General features: G+C 39.2%; 2 protein-coding genes across 2 annotated transcripts in view; one reads left to right on the top strand and one right to left on the bottom strand.

The window, feature by feature from the left end:
• s100a10a (S100 calcium binding protein A10a) overlaps positions 1-20,551 on the bottom strand; it is a 96,922-nt gene that overhangs the window by 8,552 nt on the left and 67,819 nt on the right. The window lies entirely within an intron of this gene.
• On the top strand, positions 10,569-19,114 carry LOC308095532 (uncharacterized protein; the record flags this gene model as incomplete). The annotated part of the gene is made up of 4 exons (XM_080442587.1): positions 10,569-11,035; positions 11,852-11,953; positions 14,293-14,430; positions 18,972-19,114. The coding sequence occupies exons 1-4, from the start codon at positions 10,579-10,581 to the stop codon at positions 19,112-19,114; spliced, it is 840 nt and encodes a 279-aa protein (XP_080298713.1). The 5' UTR covers positions 10,569-10,578.

The raw sequence follows: 20,551 nt of genomic DNA, 5'->3' as shown, positions 1-20,551 counted from the left end.
TATGTTGCTGCTTACTTAAAATATCTTTCAATTAACGGAAATGACTAACGAAGACAACTTTTTTTTGCACCACTTTCGGGGGCCGTAGTTACAGACTATCATTTGAAGATTGTGGAACTGTTGTCTGGCTTGAGAGAGACTAATTCCCTAATAACTTATTATATTGTTTGTAACCCATGTTTTTACAGTGTGGCTGTAATCCAAGCAATCTAGAACAGGGGTTGTCTATATACTGTATGTCCCCTCAAAAGTAGACCAATATCGGGGCGCCCCATTTTGCTAAACCAGTATATTTATACAGCTGAGGAAAAGAAAAGTAGAGGAAAGAAATATACAACAGTTATTTGTAGTTAATGGCTACTTTTCAAACATCTCATCCTTGTAAGATGTCAACAGATATTCATGCCAAGCCTGACTTGACAAAGAAGGAGGTGAGAGAGAGTGATGGAGAAAGTGGACATAGTGGGGACACTGAGGACAGTGGACAGTTGGAGGAGAGGGGAGATAAGGAGGAGAGAGTGGTGGACATCTACGAGAGTGAGGACACTGAGGACAGAAGACAGTTGGAGGAGAGGGGAGATAATGACGAGAGAGTGGTGCACATCTACGAGAGCGTGGACGATTTCAGAAGCCATGACATTGACCCTGGACCACAGGAGGTCATGAGGGAGAACGCAGCAACAAAACTGACTCAGGGTGAGTTGTGAATCATATTGTCAAGGTGATTTCTCTGTTTCAAAGTGTGAAGAGTTTATTGTGCAAAAACAAGGCATTGTCTTTCCTGCATCTGCAAATGATTATTCAGATTCCCGTGCAGCATAAATCTTAAAAAGTATCCTGTGGTGGAAATCATACCTGAATGGGCAATTAGAGATATCTCACTAGAAAATGTAAAGTATGCCTATCTGATATTACCTAAGGTAAAAGCTGTCAATAAATAAGTAAAAATTAATAAATCAGGCAGACCTTAATGAGCCATTTGTCTCACATTTTAGGGTGAATTTGAGAATGCTGAAATATGATTTCCTCATGAGTCTATAAGAATTCCTTCTCACTTCAATTCATTTTAACATACGGTACAGTATCTATATGGTCATGGGTGATGATTGTTGCACCTGCTGCTATATCTTCCTTAAGTTGGTACTGATCAAGCTGAACATGCTGACAACATTAATAACTTGAGCACTATTTCCTTTTCAAGGGATATTTTCATTGACTTAGAATGATAATATAACGAGTGTATTGGGGTAAGAAAATGATATCTTCCTGAAATTTGTATTGGAGCAAAAATGAGAGTACACACAAACAAAACACTTGAGTGACCCTATTCTGGGCCTGTTATAGCGAATAGGCGAATATTCAGAGGAAATATGTGGACATTCTGGGAAAATAGCAGACCTACGAGCTCACAATGTGTCGCAAGAAAAGCTTGTAGATCGGATATTTTTGGTGAAGAGATATTGTGTAGAGGGGGGAAAAGTCAGGGACCAACTATAGACCCCTGGGGGACCCCGGGCAACCAAGTCTATATAAGGTTAAAGTGGTTAATGAGTTAAGTAGTTTTACTTAAGTACTTACCGCTGCTGATCCTGGCCAGTTCAGTATAATTCCTTCGATGTGTAATAGACAAAATTGACAGTCTTGTTTTCTCTCTCTCTCGCTGCATACCTAGTAGCTGTAATTTCTGTTTCAGGACAGCACTCTGAAACAGTGAGAAGACATCTCAGATTTGTTGCTCTGTCTCTGGGGATGCTGTGTCTTATGTTGCTGGGTGTAATCACAGGCCTGGCTGTGCACTGTGAGTATTCCATGTCACAAAACTACAACTTGATCAGAGATTTTTATTGCCTTACATTTTCTACCTTTTGTCATGATCTGTCTCGCTGTCTGTCTTGCTGTATCTCGCTGTCTCTCTGTCTCATCCCTTTGGCCTCGGTTTCACTTGGTGGTCTACAGTGACCCCCAGGCAGGTCATGGTAGCTTCCATGCCCAAGATGAGCACTTATAGGTTACTGAAAGACATAAACATAGTAGGTTTCAGGTCGTTTTCTGATGGCATGGACAAAGGTTTTTATATGACATTTCTTTGCCCTATAGATCAAAACCTGGCCCTGGAGAGAAACCATATGGCCCTGGAGAGAAACCATTTGAGGGCCAGATACAACATTTCACTTGAAGAGATTGAACAGTTAAAAAGTAAAGAAAACTATAGAGCAGGTAAGAGAGGTTACAGACACTTTTGGTTGAATATTATTGTGAATATAGTCCATCTGGGTAACATCCATTTTATTAGAGCACCAAAGTCCTGACGTCACTACCAGTGGAGGGCGCTTTTCTCAGGTTCGTGGCTTTACTTTTTGTGTTGATCGCCTCATTGGGGAATCTTAGATCACTTCATACTGTATAAGAACTGTGTTCCAAAAATAAACACACCACCCCGGCGATTTTACTCATATGGATATGAAGCATCGACTGAAGGTGTAAATGTACACATTTACCCAAAGAGTAACACAATATAAACACTAGAAACGAGTCAAACAACCCAAAGACTACATTTCCCATGAACGCGGCTGCTGTACGGACAGTGATTTCAGACCCGGAAGTAGTAGTTCTTAAGACTTTTAAGGCAGAATTCATTCCATTTTCGCCAGAAACAGGCTGTATCAAATATGAATGAATATCATAAACGATGCAGAGCCACCCCCCTGACAAAAACGCCGGGGTGGTGTGTTTATGTTTGGAACACAGTTCTTATATGACGTTATCTAAGATTCCCAAATGGGGATTTCAACACAAAAAATAAAGCCACCCGTGAAACAGCGCCCTCTAGTGGCAGTGACGTCAGACTTCAGTGCTCTATAGTCTTTTGTTTGTTGGAACTGCGATTCCCAGAATTCTGTTCAAAACAAAAACACGGACATACCGCTCTAAAATGAATGCTGCAGGGTCCTAGTGCCAAATAAAACTTTTAATATATAAATACATTTCCGGTACATTTCCGATACCTGTGTCATTTTGCCGTGAGTATCGGGGCAGCTCTCATGACTAAAAATTGGTGTTTAGAGAAGTTGTCAAAAAACTTCGGTCGGATCAGCAGTTCTAAAGAAATATCTATACATCCACAAATCCCCATATATGGACACCCTTGATGTCATCAACATGACGCCATAGTACTGACGTCATAGACTGGCCTCCAAGCACTATGGGTAATGCAAGTACTCTGACAATGGGTACAAGGGATAATTCATAACCGAAGGGGAATGCATTCCCATCGTTCCCAACGGGCATCGTTGCCATTGGACATCAGCCTAGTAAATATTAAACTGATCTCCACTCTAAGGTTAATTGCTGATTATGTATTACTGTAGATCTAAAAACAGCTCTTTTAAAAATCTCAGGTCATTTCTGACGTAAACAGGTTTACCCTCCACTATTTCCCTGACTATTATTATAATTATTATAACTACCTGTTAGAAGAATTGGTTACCAAATCACTAACTAAACTCCTGTTTGATTTTAAGTCAAGTCGTGTCTCAGTGGATGGAAGAAGTTCGGATGCAGCTGTTATAACAGATCTACTGAAACGAATACTTGGGAGGAAAGCAGAAAACAATGTCTGAAGACAGGAGCAGATCTGGTGATCATTAACAGTAAAGAAGAGCAGGTTAGTGTATCTGTATTTGTTTGTGCGTGTGTGTTGGGTGGGGGGGGGGAGTGGGTGCACATTAATATCCACATAGATGCATTTGATGTAATTCCAGGATAATATTGAAAACCTGAATGTATTGAATTATGTAATTAATTATGGTTCAATCACGGACAAATGATCAGGAATTCATCAGAGGATTGTACTATCATGGACTTTCATGGATTGGTCTGAACAGGACTGAGGGAAAATGGACGTGGGTGGATGGGACACCAGTGACAACAGGGTGAGACATTTTAGATGGTTGTTTATTATATAAATGTATTGAAGCCACTGTATGTGAATGACTCAGTAAATGTGCTTAAAAATACATTATATTGTTTACTCTGCAGGTACTGGATCAATGGAATGTATAATAACTTTACAGGCTGGAACTGTGCAGAATACGTTCACGGGCAAGAAGGATGGAGAAATGTCAGATGTTACAATAAAAGAGTCAGGATCTGTGAGAAGTCTTTTTTTTTAAAACAGTAGTTAAGTTAAGCTTCGTGTGATAATTCCTTTTTCTTTAAGGCCACATTTAATATTTAAGTAATCAATTTGGAACTGACTTTTACAATAGTAGTAGTAGTAGTAATGATAATAATAATAATAGTAATAATAATAATACATGAATTATTGCATGAAGCACTTATTGAGAGAAAGTTACAAAGTGCTTTACATAAAACAAAAGAAAATATTAATCAAACAAACAAAAAAACTATATAATGCAGTGTGAAGTAAAAACATTGAGAGAATCAAACAATAAAATAAATATATTTTATAAATAAAAATGTTGGAAAGGCCCTTTGACAAAAGCAAGAATTAACAGAAGAATAACAAAAGAAACCAAACAACACATTGTGTCCTTCAATGGGGAAAGAAAAACTCAATCGGGCAAACAAAAAATAAAAGACGAGGGGACCCACTTCTAGGGTGGACAGTGGACAAGTGGCAAAAAATATATAAAGAACAGTTAACTGTCCATGTTGGCAAAATATCAGTACTAACTGAGGGCATAATGAGGGCATTAATACATGTAAAACTAATAAAATAAAGTATGAAATTAAACTTGAAGTGAAAAAATATGAATAATCATGGAAAGGCCTTTTGTTGTACATTTCAGTACATTTCAAGAAATTATTTATAAGAAGACACCTATTTAGCATGCTCTACATGCAAGTCGTTAAAACCAACACAGTCTCACTGCCAACTCATCACATACTGAAGTTTAGTCATGACCCCCATGGCGTCACTGGGTCAACGCAATGGGTACCCTTGGGATCTGGGACCATGTAGCCTCAACATTGTAAACACCAAAATACCTTTTCAACAACTTAAACCAAGACTTAAAACAACACTTGCGTTGCGTCCTGTGAGGGGCATTCATGCGAGGCGCTAGCCAAATGAGCCTACAGAGAGGAAGTGAAAGCCCTGACATGGTGATAACACAACCTCCATCTTAATGACAGCAAAACATAGCAGATGATAGTAAACTACAGGAGGCTGCAGCAAGCACATCCCGTCGTATAGCGAGAGTAACCCCTCTGCACAAACAAGTGGTCGAATTCGTTCTCCTGCTATGCAACAAAAATTTGGAATGCCCTACCAAAAGTAGTGAAGGAATGTAAAACCCTACTCTCCTTCAAAACTGCCCTAAAAGAGTACCTTCAGGAGGCTGCAATTCAAAACTGGCCCCCGTAAAAGTCATAACCCAGCCCCCCCCCCTGAACCTTTTACTGTACATATATATGTTTTGTTTGACTTATTTTTCATTTCTAAACTGTTTATATGATGTTCTGCATAGTAGTGTATATCTGTCTGTCATTTAATGTCACTATGAATTGAATACAAAAGGACCCCAATTGAAACAAGCCAGTGGCTTTCTTGTTTAGTTTTTTTATCCTATTTAGTTGACCTTGTATTTAAACTGTACTTTCATGTGATTTTTTCTGCAAACTTCTAAATAAAGTATTCAATCAATCAATCAAAGTGGAGAGGGTGAGCAGCTTCACATTCCTTGGGGCTCACATCAGCAAAAACTTGGGCTGGTCACGTCAAGTGAGCACCGTTCATCATGGTGGTGAGACGGTCTCTTCAGTGTTCCTCTGCAGACTGAAGATACTCTGCAGCTTTTACAGGTGCACCATAGAGAGTATCCTGACTTGCTACATCACTGTCTTGTATGGAAGATGCTCCACCCACGACCGCAAGGCTCTACAGAGCTTTTGGTGTTTTGGGGGTATGCTGTCACATCGATTAATGTATATTTTGGTTGACCGCTGCCAGCATATTTACATGTCTGTGATTGTCTAGTGGTACTGGTACATTCCATAAGCCGGAGGGACAGGAGCATTGTAATTGGCTAGTTAGTAGTAGACCGATGGTCTATCAGGATGGCTAAACAGACTGGTATCCTGAATTTTCACTTTTACAAAGAATGGCACTTGGCAGCGCTTATTGTAAAACCACTAGTTTGACTAATCTACTTTAAGCCATTTTTTGTCTGATTTAAAAATGCTTATTATCTATGTTTGTTTTTGTTTTTGTTTTTACTCTAATGCCTGGCCCTAAATAATTTAGTAGCCAAGAATGAATAACCATGTTGCATGCAACGAACAATCAAGCTACTTGAATTTAAAAAAAGAAAACAAATAAGCAGTTGCTGAATTTTGCTTTTTAGAATATAACAAGTGTTTTAATTTGATAACAAAGAATAAATATAAAGCTTATCATTCATATAGTTATACATACACCTTGACCATTGACATTTTCAACGCAAAAGTTAATAATATCTTCAGGGCAGCCTACTGATCATTCTCACTAACTGACCTTGACCTTGATTGTGATCTTGACCTTTTATGTCATGCATTGCTGTGAGCAGGGAAACAATCATTCATGTAACCTACTGTAGAGATAGTCAATAGTCCTAATGAAATCATAAGCATCTTATTAAAATGGCATTTGTGTTTCTTATTGCATTATAATATAAAGCTTTGGAGCAATATTAAAGATTTTTTTTGTTACATCCCATATACAGGTATATGAGAGTAAGATTCTTGGATTTAAGGGCCCTTCGACAGCAACAAGAGAAAAAAGCAGCAAGATAAATAGCAAAGAAATTGCATAAATAAATAACTATTATATAATTGTAATACAAATACAGATAGCAACTGCACACTGTGAAGTGCTTTTGTTAGGTATTGTGTTCATGGGTCTTCCCTCAATATAAATACTAGAGGTTCGGGCCGACATCTAGAGTTCAGGCTGCTATGCGGCCCCCACACCTATGTCACACTGCCAATCCAACTGAAATGCCCATATATGGAGATCTCTGTATACAGTATGTCAGTCTTTGTCCCTTTTTGTCCCCTTTTTGTCTCTTTTATGCCCATATATATACAAACATACCTGTATATAAAATTGAAAATATTACCTGCTGGGTGGTCTTCAAGTTTACTTCAATGTTGTTTTTTACAACTAATTTACATGGACTAAATAAAAAAGAGGGGATTTGAACACATAGGGTAATACTTTTGTGTTCAACACCAATGAAAAGAAAACCCTCTAGTGCGTCCTCTGGCTGCCACGGAGAAAACCCCCAGGTATGACGGGACCAGCAAAGTGATATGAAAAGAGAAAACTATGTTATAATGCTATTCTAGTCAAGATATCACTAGATTTACAATAATGTAGATTATAATTTGGTGCTTGAAACAGCAATTTAAAGTAGAACAGCTGGACTAACCATTACCATGCCAACCATATAGTTACCAAATTGTAAATTTCTTCGAATATTAATGTGTATATCTTAATTTACTATTACATGCTGTAGTAAGCAACAAGGTAGGCTCAAAACAATATCCAGGTAAGAAGGTGGACAGTCTGGACACACTTTTCCCCTTCCACTTAGCCTATGTTAAAGTGGTTTGTTGTAAATGCTGTCAACCAGTGTTGCAGAACATAGATCTACTATGATTTATGAGCGGTACTAGTAGACTGACTAGGCCTATGTCAATCATCCTATTCATTCTGTTCAGTTAAGGAGTTTCCAAATTTTAGCATAGTTTGTAGCCTTTGGCCAAAATGTCTGTATATTGCTTTTCTTATCCGCTGCTATAAAAGAAAATAAGAAAAAAGGAAAAAAGTAGGCTACTGTGTCAGTGTGCCTCTTTGAAGTATACCTATTAATTTACATATCACTGAGGATGTGTTAAGACATTTCTTAAGTTTGAGTGGTTAAAATAACTAGTTACAGTTACTCGTTTGGAATCAAAGTAGTGCTGACTGACTTTTCCATCCTTGGAGCTCTGCTGCTTGTTGGGGGTAAAAAAAACAAACATATTTATTTACATGTCACCTCTATGGTGTTATCTCTCTGGCAACACAGTGCAAATAAATTACAGTTACAACACTAACTACAGGCAAATTGCGGTGTGGGGGGGAGTGTGGGGGGGGGAGAAGAGGTGCTGGAGAAGATAATAATAATAATAATAATAATAATAATAATAATAAACTTTATTTATAAAGCGCTTTTCGAAAACAGTGTTTACAGTGAGAAGAGGAAGGAATGAAGGAAAATTGGGGGGAAGAAAATAAGAAGTTTACACAAAATATTTGCATCACTCTGGGCCGGAACTGACAGCTTCAATGTCACAGGCAGATCATGAACGGCATGAGCCAACAGTAGTTTTGGGGCGTTTTGCACTTTAATGTGAAACGGTAGAAGAGGAGAAAATGAAAAAGGTTGTTGGATAAGAGTAGAATTAAAACATCCCAAAAAAGAAAAGAAAAGGGCAAAAAAAATGCAATTTGCCATAATCTAGACATAGTTAAAATATTTGTGTGTTGAAGATTGCTTCATATGATGCACCAAACAGATGTTTAAAAATGCTTTATTTTACATTGAAGACAATGTACCACAGGAGGACTGAAATTGGCACCAAAACTAAACTACTGATCAAATAATTTCAATTTGGCACACAAATTAAACAATAGCCTACAATTTTTTTGTTCTGAACTTTTCTCCTGCTGCTACAGCCCTATATATATATATATATATATATATATATATATATATATATATATATATATATATATATATATATATATATATACATGCACTTACATGTAGCATACATGTAAGTGCATGTGACATAAAAACCTTGAACCTTTGCAGTAATTTGTGCGTGCGTGTGGTGTGTATCCGTGTGCGTATGAGAAAGAGAGAGACACAGAGAGAGAGAGAGAGAGAGGGGGGGGTAGAGGTGTTTGCAGGTTTATGTCTTATACTTCCGTACTGGCTCGCCACAGACCACGATTTGCAATACCATTTAGCGTTAACTAGAAATCATGTAATGTGCTGATTTGACATAGATAATCACAGGAGAGGAAAGGAATATAGGCCTACAACAGTTATTATTTGCTATACTTTTCAAACATCTCACCCTTGTAAGATGTCTACAGATATTTATGCTACTCCCGACTTGACTAAGAAGGTGAGAAAGAGGGATGCAGAAAGAGGACATATTGAGGACTCTGAGGACAGTGGACAGTTGGAAGAGAGGGGAGATAAGGAGGAGAGAGTGTCATTTGCTGGACATTAGTTCACATGAACAGCAATTTGTTCTGAACTTTTCTCCTGCTGCTACAGCCCTACATTAATATATATATAATATGTGTGTGTGTGTGTGTGTGTGTGTGTGTGTGTGTGTGTGTGTGTGTGTGTGTGTGTGTGTGTGTGTGTGTGTGTGTGTGTGTGTGTGTGTGTGTGTGTGTGTGTGTGTGTGTGTGTGTGTGAGTGCACGTGCGTGCCTGCTTGCAGTACATCTGTGCTTGTGTGCACATGTGTATGTGTGTCTACTGTCTAGGTGTAGGTGTTTGTGAATTTCCTTCCAATTCTAGCCAGAAATAAATATCAGATCAAGGTGCACAGTAAAACACGAAAACATGCTTGGGTTTGACAATATTAAAGCCAGGCTATAGAACAGACAGCAATACAGCTCAAAGTCTTTTCAGTGTAGCCTAATTTAGGATATTGGACAAACTGAGTAAGATGACATTTAATCATATTTATAAATATAGTACATTATAGTATATGGTAATAGCTTATTGCATTATAATTTATATATATATATATATATATATATATATATATATATATATATATATATATATATATATATATATATATATATATATATATACATGCACTTACATGTAGCATACATGTAAGTGCATGTGACATAAAAACCTTGAACCTTTGCAGTAATTTCTTAATAACTCACATTCTTACAGCGTGGTGGTCATAAGCCAAGCCATCTATAATATGGTTTGTCTGTCTGTATGTATACATGTAAGTACGTCTGTCCCCTCAAAAGTAGAACAATTTGGTCTGTGCAATCACACTTTTATCATGAACACCAATGTTTATTCTGAACATTTCCCCTGCTGCTAAAACCTAGTGTGTGTGTGTGTGTGTGTGTGTGTGTGTGTGTGTGTGTGTGTGTGTGTGTGTGTGTGTGTGTGTGTGTGTGTGTGTGTGTGTGTGTGTGTGTGTGTGTGTGTGTGTGTGTGTGTGTGTGTGTGTGTGTGTGTGCGTGTGCGTGCGTGCGTGTGTGTGTGTGCGTGCGGTGTGTATCCGTGTGCGTATGAGAAAGAGAGAGACACAGAGAGAGAGAGAGAGGGGGGGGGGTAGAGGTGTTTGCAGGTTTATGTCTTATACTTCCGTACTGGCTCGCCACAGACCACGATTTGCAATACCAGTACATTTAGCGTTAACTAGAAATCATGTAATGTGCTGATTTGACATAGATAATCACAGGAGAGGAAAGGAATATAGGCCTACAACAGTTATTATTTGCTATACTTTTCAAACATCTCACCCTTGTAAGATGTCTACAGATATTTATGCTACTCCCGACTTGACAAAGAAGGTGAGAAAGAGGGATGCAGAAAGAGGACATATTGAGGATTCTGAGGACAGTGGACAGTTGGATGAGAGGGGAGATAAGGAGGAGAGAGTGGTGCACATCTACGAGAGCGTGGACACTGAGGACAGTGGACAGTTGGAGGATAGGGAAGATGAGGAGGAGAGAGTGGTGCACATCTATGAGATTGAGGACACTGAGGGCAGTGGACAGTTGAAGGACAGGGGAGATGAGGAGGAGAGAGTGGTGCACATCTATGAGATTGAGGACACTGAGGACAGTGGACAGTTGAAGGACAGGGGAGATGAGGAGGAGAGAGTGGTGCACATCTATGAGAACGTGGACAATTTCATAAGCTGTGACATTGTCCCTGGACCACAAGAGTTCACGAGGGAGAACGCAGCAGGACGACATACTCAGGGTGAGTTTGACAAAGTTTTGGATCACTGTCATTATTCAGATTTAATTCAGGTGTCCTTGTAGCATACCGTCACCTTGCTAAACTAATGGCCTAAGTCATTTTTTGAGGAAAATTATATTTTTGCCTAAGTCAGCTCCTCATGACACTGGCCACCTCTGGTAAAATCGCTATTATCCTAATTGAAAAGGATCATGCTGTTCACTCCCCTTTTTGTGACTTAGGCCAAAAAATAGGCATTTTTGGCACATGGTTTTGTGACTTAAGCCAAATTATTTACTGATTTAGGCCATTTTGTATTTTTCTTTGCTTTTTTTTTGGCCTAGCCTAAGTCAGATTTAATCCTATTTAAACCTATTTAAATCTCTTATGTTACATAACTGACAGACAGTGTTATTTCTATTTAAATAGTCATAATTTGTTATAAACATTTTGGGTGAAATGATTAAGAAATATCATGTAGTTTTGTTTTGGATCAGTTTTTTATTTTTCCTGAAAAAAAAAAAAAAAGACTTAGGCCATTAGTTTAGCAAGGCGACAATACTGTATATCTTAGGGAGTACAGTATATGCTTACTGGCCAGTTCAGAATCATATACAGTGTAGGCAAGGCAAGGCAAGTTTATTTGTAGCCTAACTCATTTCAACAACAAGGCAAATTCGATTGTGATTTACAAAAAACATCTTTAATATATTTTTGTACTATAGTGTGTGTGTGTGCGTGCGTGCATTCAAGTGCCTTATTATCTGTTAATTAATGCATATTAACAGGCTGTTCATTTAAAGTGCTGTAGTACAGTAGCTGTATTTTCTGTTGCAGGACAGCACTATACAGTGAGAACACCTTTCAAAGCTGTTGCTCTGTGTCTGGGGACGTTGTGTCTTATGCTGCTGCTTGTGATCATAGGTCTGGCTGTGCACTGTGAGTATTAAAAACTAGCACATCACTCTCACTGCCTACCATTTTCTAGCTTTTGTCATGATCTGTCTTGCTGTACATTCCTTACAAATGTGTGATTTAATAAACCTGTGGACTACACCAGGTACAAATGACTTTTTGTTGCACTCCCTCATGGAGCTACTTGCGGATTATACTAGGGTCAGTCCACTCTAGGTGGACACGCACTGACCTTTTGCACCTTAATCCCTTGTATAACGCACTGACTTTTTTTTTGGTCTTTTTTTTATTGTGCTCCTTTTCCTCTAAGCACCTTAACGTCCATTGTCTATCATGCACAGTATAAGTATAACATGCACAGTATACAATACATTGCTGCTATGCTCAGGCACCTTAGTTTAGTTTTTTTAGTTTTTTTTATTATCTCAGGTAATTTGTAAATATGTAGATAACTTGTCTGTCCTTCTGTTGCTCTCTTGTTTTGATCTCCTTCCCACCTCCCCCCCCCTCTTCTTTCTATGGAAACTAACGTTGCGATGGGAACGATGTACAAAAAAGAATTTCACCCACTTTTTTACCTTGTAAACCTGTGATGTGACAATAAAACTGATTCTGATTCTGATTCTGATGAGTATGTGAGAGAAATTATAAGTAGTTGTGTGTATGCACGCAAAAGTTTTATAGTAGGCTATACATTATTGCAATGCCCTTAATAACACATGCCCTCTGGTTATGCAATACCCGTTATACCCGTTGTCAGAGTAGGCCTACTATACGTCAGTAGCATGGTATCATATTGATGAGATCAGGGATCTCCATATATGGGCATAAAAGGGACACAGAGAGACAAGCAGACAGATACAGAGATTTGTCACACACACACACACACACACACACACACACACACACACACACACACACACACACACACACACACACACACACACACACACACACACACACACACACACACACACACACACACACACACACACACACACACACACACACACACACACACACACACACACACAGCATTTATAGATATATTATGTACGTACATATTCTTTGAGACACACGTAGAGGTATTTGGGGGCATATAGCCAAATCCACCATTGTCTTAGATCGTAATACAGTAAAATATTTTTCTGTCCAACGCAAAACTATGGTTGCGTATTGTAGGGATCGGTAACCACCACAATCTAATGGCAATCGTGTATGGGGTTTCCAGATCTTTCCAGCATTGACGGGAAGAGAGACCAGGATAGTATCATTACAAACATCACCCTGGAGACGGAGAGAGACCTGTGTCAGAACAAATACATCTCTTTGCTTGAAAGCTTACAAAGTCTTGTGAAGGTTGAGAAAGGTAATTGACCTTTGAATACTAAATACTTTAATATTGTCATTATATGTGTTGTGTTGTTGGGGTGGCAGTTCTTCCTTGGCCTACTGGGAGTGTGCATGCAAAGTTTCATGCCAATTGGACTTTGTGCAAAACGGGTCCCTCCCACAAACTTTGAAAGCCAATCATAGCCAATCTGAATGGAATCTGAAAAATCTGATGGGTCAGTTTGGGACAAAATATGTAGCAGTAGTAGTAAAAAGTGTGTTTTGAAAAACTAAAATGGCGGAAATAGGCATGGCCTATATGGGGATTGCGCCTTGGGCCAAGGAATCCAGGGGAAAACAATCTGTTTTGATGTTATGACCAACGGTTCAAGAGTTATAGCACAACCATGAGGGCGATTAAAATTCAGGGTGGGAGTTCTTCCTTGGCCTAGTGGGAATGTGTATGGGATGTCCAAATATTTTCAAGCTCCCGAGCCATGAAAACGATGTCCATGCAAGAAGCACCTTTGTTCGCACCTGCAACACACTGACATTGATTCCCTTCCCCTATTGCACGTACTAGAGCATGATCTGTAGCAAAGAAAATAGATTTTTGGACGCAGCCTATGTCTGTCTCTCCCCATCCAATATTCCATCCACAACGCCTCAGTCCCATTTAGACTGATGTTCCCACTCCCTTCATCAGCCCTGGTTCCTCGGTCCTCTACGCAACACCCCCTTTCCCTCATTAGCTTGCTGCTACAAGACTGGACTCTTTTCACTCACTCTCTGCCTGATCCTCAGCAATGTTACTGTGTGCTTTCTGTCATGGCTCAAGTTGTTTGAGTGGATTCCAGTTTTTCTGTATCCAAGCTCAGATTCTGTTCGGACAGCCTACCTTTTGACCCCTGCCTGCCTCACTAAGCTATGGGCCATGTCCCATTTACTCTGTAAATAAACTTCTTGTATCTGAATTATCCTCATACACACATGTGGTAGTGACAACAGACAACATTTTTGGTCCTTTCCAGATCCTTCCAGCATTGACGAGAAGAGAGACCAGGATAGTATCATTGCAAACCTCACCCTGGAGAGAGCCCTGTGGCAGAACAAATATATCTCTTTGCTTGAAGACGTACAACGTCTTGGGAAGGGAAAGGGTGAGAAAGGTAATTCACCTCTGAATACTAAATGCTTTAATGTTGTTATTATCATTATATGTGATGTTGTGGTAATCTGTACTGGTTTTTAAAGTGCACTCCTCGGACCGCAGATCCCCACCAGGACAGGTTGCCTACCCAGGGCTGTGTTGTTGGGGTGGCAGTTCTTCCTTGGCCTACTGGGAGTGTGCATGCAAAGTTTCACGCCAATTGGACAAAACGGATCCCTCCCACAAACTTTGAAAGCAAATCATAGCCAATCTGAATGGAATCTGAAAAATCTGATGGGTCAGTTTGGGACAAAATCTGTAGCAGTAGTAGTAAAAAGTGTGTTTTGAAAAACTAAAATGGCGGAAATAGGCATGGCCTCTATGGGGATTGCGCCTTGGGCCAAGGAATCCAGGGAAAAAATATTTTCTGATGTTATGACCAACGGAGTTAAGAGAGTTATAGCACCACCATGAGGGCGATTAAAATTCAGGGTGGGAGTTCTACATAGCCTGGTAAACCCCCCTCCCTCCGGAAATAAATGTGTGTCGTAAGCTTCTTCCATTTGACAGAGTCAGGTTAAGTTCTACCTTGGCCTAGTGGGAATCTGCGTGCAAAGTTTCATGGCAATCGGATGCTGCGTTAATGATTTGTGGTATTTTGTGCGAAAAGGCCACTCCCAAAACTTTTGGAAGCCAATTTCTGCCATTCAGAATGGAATATGAAACATCTAACATACACGTCTTGATCACATGACTACAGAGATAATGTGAACCGATTTGTGTGAGATTTGGTAAGTAGTAGCAGAAAATGTGTTTTGTAAACATCGGCCTCATGGTGGCGCTATAACAGTCCAATTTTTATAATTGGCCTGGGACAGAGGTTCTTCCTTGGCCTCCCAGGAGTCTGCGTGCAAGGTTTTACACTCATCGGTCCAGCGGTGCCTGAGATTAGCTGCTAACAGACAAACTGACAGACAGACAGACAACCTCACAGGAGTGAAAACATAATCCCTCACCTTTCAGCCTGGCGAGGATAATAAAGTAATAAAGACGTGGTAATTAACTATTGTACTACGTTTCAAGTTTGTGAATGAAGCCGCTCAAATCTCAATGTGGTGACAGTGGTGACAGTCTACGTCTCATTTGGCCACATAGAAATACAGTAGCAATCTTTATAGGTTATACGGATTTACCACACAGTCAAACATATTTTGTAGTAGATCAAAAACCACCTATTTTTTCCTCAGTTGTTTCTGGAGTAAAGAGTTTGCCCTCCAACATGCTTGATGATTATATGTTAGAAAGAATTGGTGATCAGTGCAATGCAAATCCATCACTAATACCCCCACTACTGTCTTATGTTAAGCCTTCTGTCTCATATGGAAGACGGTACCACATTGGTCAGAAAATGACAAGGTCTGAAGACAGGAGCTGATCTGGTGGTAATCGAGGAGTACAGAACAGTGTGTGTGTGTGTGTGTGTGTGTGTGTGTGTGTGTGTGTGTGTGTGTGTGTGTGTGTGTGTGTGTGTGTGTGTGTGTGTGTGTGTGTGTGTGTGTGTGTGTGTGTGTGTGTGTGTTATCCACATACTGTAGTTGCATGTGATGTAATTCCAGGAGTATAATGAAAACCTGAATGTATTAGATACAATTTATTGGATTGGCATGGAACGTCATCTTTGATTGGTCTAAGGAAATTGGATGGATGTGGATGTGGGATGGAAAACCACTGTATTTTCTATTGTAGCTAATTCTATCAAAGTCACTGTATGTGAGAAATTGGATGTGGTTAAAACACAAAATGCATCATGTTGTTCACTCTGCAGTTACTGGGGGAGTTACAGTGTGGCCTTTTAACATTAGAGGCTGGAGCTGTGCAGAAAATGTGCACAAGAGTGGAGAATGGAGTGATTGGTCCTGTAAATCAGGGGTTTTCAACTGATTTTGACCCAGGGACCACCATCCTGACTAAGAGCAACCTGGGGACCACCACTATTGTGCGTGGTGGGTCCATCATAGATCCACTCCACTTTTTTTCCCGATATCTGACATTCCGATATTGTCCAACTGCTAATTTCCGATACCGATATCAACCGATACCGACATATGCGGGCTTTTTCACCAAAAGTCAACTAATTGTCAGGAACATCACATATCTAATCAAATCAAATAGCAATAATATCAACATAATATCTAAAAAAATACAGTGATTTTGTTTGTTTTCAATGAAGTGAGTCCTGTGACTCAATGGTGAGTCCCACTAATAATTGATGTTGGCCTATTTGACAGTGCAGAAGCATAATTGCTTTTATGCCTATAACATTAACGAGCGTCAACTAGTGTCAGCTGGACACAGACACACACACCTGCCCTCTGCAGTGCTCTAATTTGAAAGTGACTGGGGTCTGTCTCTTTTCTCAGCAAAAGCCCTTGAATATGATGGAATATGTTTAAGGATTACTGTGATTATGGAAAGCTCACATTTCATATCACACACACCATACAGTGAGAACTCCTGAAACTTATTAAAAGCAACAAAAAAAAATCTGAATGCATGGCCAGGGACCACCTGCAATACCGTCGCGGACCACTGGTTGAAAACCCCTGCTGTAAATCTCAAAAAACAACTGGCTCTGTGAGAATAGATTTTCCTATTAACTTCATTGATGAATCTGCATGCTTAGAGTTATCCTTTGTGAAGTTATACAGTGAAATTAGTAGTGAAACAGCATTTTACCCACAATCACAATATTATCATTATTATTATTATCATTATCATAATTCTTCTTCTTCTTATTATTATTATTATTTATAGAGCACTAAACTAAAGTTACAAAGAGTCCTGCATGAGCTGACAGCCATGCAGGACCGCTGCACCCAGAGGTGCAGGGTGAATTATCATACAGGGCTAGCCTGACAATCTATGGTTGTGGATATAGATGTGATTTTATTTGCTTTATTCTATTCCTAACATACTGTATGTGCCATTTGTATTGTTTCTGGTATTTTATTTTCATCTCATTGTATTTTTATCGTCACACAGTTTTTTGTTTAGTTTAGTAGTTTTTTTGTGTAATTTCATTGCTTGTAATGTAACCACAAGTATATTGTAAATGCATGTAGCAGTAAACACCTTGAATGTTGAATGTTTACAGTGATTCCTCAATTCCTTATTGTATGCTACGTTTTTACAGCATGGCCGTAAGTCAAGCCACCTTGAACAGTGTTTGTCTGCATATACGTATGTATCTATGTACGTACGTCTGTCCCCTCAAAAATAGATCAACATATGTTTATTCTGAAGATTTCTACAGTGTGTGTGTGTGTGTGTGTGTGTGTGTGTGTGTGTGTGTGTGTGTGTGTGTGTGTGTGTGTGTGTGTGTGTGTGTGTGTGTGTGTGTGTGTGTGTGTGTGTGTGTGTGTGTGTGTGCGCGTGTGCGTGCGTGCGTGCGTGCGTGCATGCGTCAGATAGACAGAGAGCTTATGTGTTTAGGGATTTTTATCTCATACTTCCTCATTGCCTAGCCCTAGCCACAAACAGACATGATCTGATGTTTTTTTTTTTCATTTTCATAAATGAGCAGTAATCATATAATGTTATGTTGACAGTTAATCAATACAAGAGAGTATACCTCTCATTAGTATACAGCTTTCACTTAAATTTTTTGAAGGAATGGCACTTTACCACATGACATTATCTGTGTCACTTGTTTTAATATGCATTACTTTATGTTAATTGTTATTATAGTAGCCAAAAAGAGACCATGTTGCCTGAAATGGACAATCATCATGGACAATCATCATCTTGAATTTTCAAATTTTCAGCAGTTATTTCAGCAAAAGGTGGCTGTTTTAATAAAGAAAATATTTAGATCACATTTGAGGGTTTTCTTTGTGATAATAACAGCTGTTTTTATTTATATCTCTGGGTGCTTGCTACATTTTACAAACAGATTCCATCTTTGTACACTAACTTCTTAAATTTGAAAACATTTAAATGAGCAAAATGTTTGACCAGCAATGTAAATACATAGCTTCTCATTATACAGTAAATTTAAACCATTGACATTTTCCACTCAAAGGTTTATTTCATCGGGGCAGTCTGCTGATTATTCCCAGTAGTAGCAAAGTAAGCAGTCAGTGATATCAAATAAATAAAAATAGCTTATTTTCACACAAAAAAACTATCTAAATATTTTCTTCTTTTACACAGCACAGCAGGTGGGAATTTCCCACCTTGTTTCTCATCTGTTCTTGATTGATTCTAACATTGACCTTTCCAGCCATGCATTGTGGTGAGCAGGGCAACAATAATTTATGTAACCCAAAGAAAAATCATAATTTTAATGTAGAGATATAGATATATATATATGTAGATTAAGTAAATAAGCCCTCATAAAATGCAATAAACAGTATAAAAATCATGAGAATTTATTGCAGGAACAACCATATGGTACCATTTCACCCGGGATGGTTGGTTAAGTATGACACTAATGGTAACCGGAACACTCGCCCCAAAACACACTCGCCCCCATTATTTTCACGGACCACTCGCCCCCAGTCAGAGGAGGAACACTCACCCCGTCTGGGTCGGAAGTTCTCGGAACGCTCGCCCCACAGCGGGGGACCACTCGCCCCACTTGGCGCGGAACGCTCGCCCCCAGCGAGGTGGACCGCTTGGCCCGCTTGGTGAGAACAGACTAGCCCTTAATATTAAAGGGATTGTAGGCGATTCAGAGATTAACAAAGGGAAAAAATCCAGCAGTTCGTTTCCCCGACCACCAGGGGGTGACGCACGGAGGACTTCCATAGAGTAAGCAGACTTCTAAACGGGCCATGCCGAATATAGGTGACTTTTTTCGGATACAATTCGCGGAACTGCCCGCCCCTGCCGGTTCTCTGAAATTTTATTTTTAAATAGGCTCTTTCATGACAAATTGACCACATATATGAAGTTAAACAACTAAATTCTATCCAAACGCTTTTTGAAAAGTAAATTATGTGCCTAAAAAACGAAGTTTGAGAGCATTTTAAAACCGAAAGTAAAAAGTTCACACGGACACGGACGCGCACGGATGCGCACATGCGTGCGTGAATTTACGCACCGGATACCCGGATGTGTAACCTAAATAGTAGGGAAAATACGGATTTCAGAAAGAGGACTGTGTTTCAATGCAGGAAAACACCCCAGCATCATTATATAGTGGCTGATAGAGGGGAAAAAATGCAAAATATATATATATAGAGGTATTTTTCAAATATAGGCTTAATGTTGCCTACTATACCTTTAAGTTAGGAGGCAGAGGCGAGCGTTGTGCGCTCAGGCGAGTGAGTCGTCGTGCCGAACATAGCAAAGTCTGCTTCAGTCTGCTTCAGCTTTTATTCTGAAAAAAAACTCAAATGGATATAGCCTACATTATGATATTTATATGATTATATATTTTTTTAGGTATTAAAAAGTCCTTAAATTGTCACTTCACTGTCATCTAGGGACCCCCCCAAAATCACGTGGGGACCCCCCTGGGGTCCACAGGTTGAGAACAGGTTGAGAACCACTGCTGTAAAAGGCTGTAACACACAGAGCACTACAGAGCTCTTAATGAACAACTCACTATTGCCACCTTGTGACGAAAATAAAACATAACACTACCTTGAGGGGAAAATCCTCTCACATGCAAAGAAAAACATTTAAATGAATTTGGTGGACCATCAAACAAAACTGAATAAATAAAGCTTGAAAAATAACAAATATGTACCTAAATATGGCAAATATTAATTATCAGTGTATTATTTCATAATATATTAACATAAAATATTATAAACTCATATCATTAAAAGTGATCTTGTCCTTTGGGGTTCAAATGTCCTAGTGGCCTAGTTTTCCTGATTTAAGCCTAGTCCTTTATTATTTTCCCCTCCACTGCTCATTGCTCAGCAGACGTGTTCAGTTTGTTGAGTTAGATGGGCCTGGGGGAGTTAGAAATAGCCTAATTTATTTATTTATTATAAAATAACTTCAAGTGCTTTTAGAAAATAACAACAATGGCAGATCACGCTGGTGGCTGGTGCATCGTTCTCAATGGTATTTACCTTTTACCCAGTGGTGTAAAGTAACCAAGTACATTAGTCAAGTAGCCTACT

Source organism: Gymnoscopelus braueri, assembly GCF_963280865.1.
Source record: "Gymnoscopelus braueri genome assembly, chromosome: 11".
In the NCBI taxonomy this organism is placed as follows: domain Eukaryota; kingdom Metazoa; phylum Chordata; class Actinopteri; order Myctophiformes; family Myctophidae; genus Gymnoscopelus; species Gymnoscopelus braueri.
The sequence above is the reverse complement of the archived record's forward strand: the minus strand, read 5'-3'. Positions and strand labels throughout refer to the sequence as shown.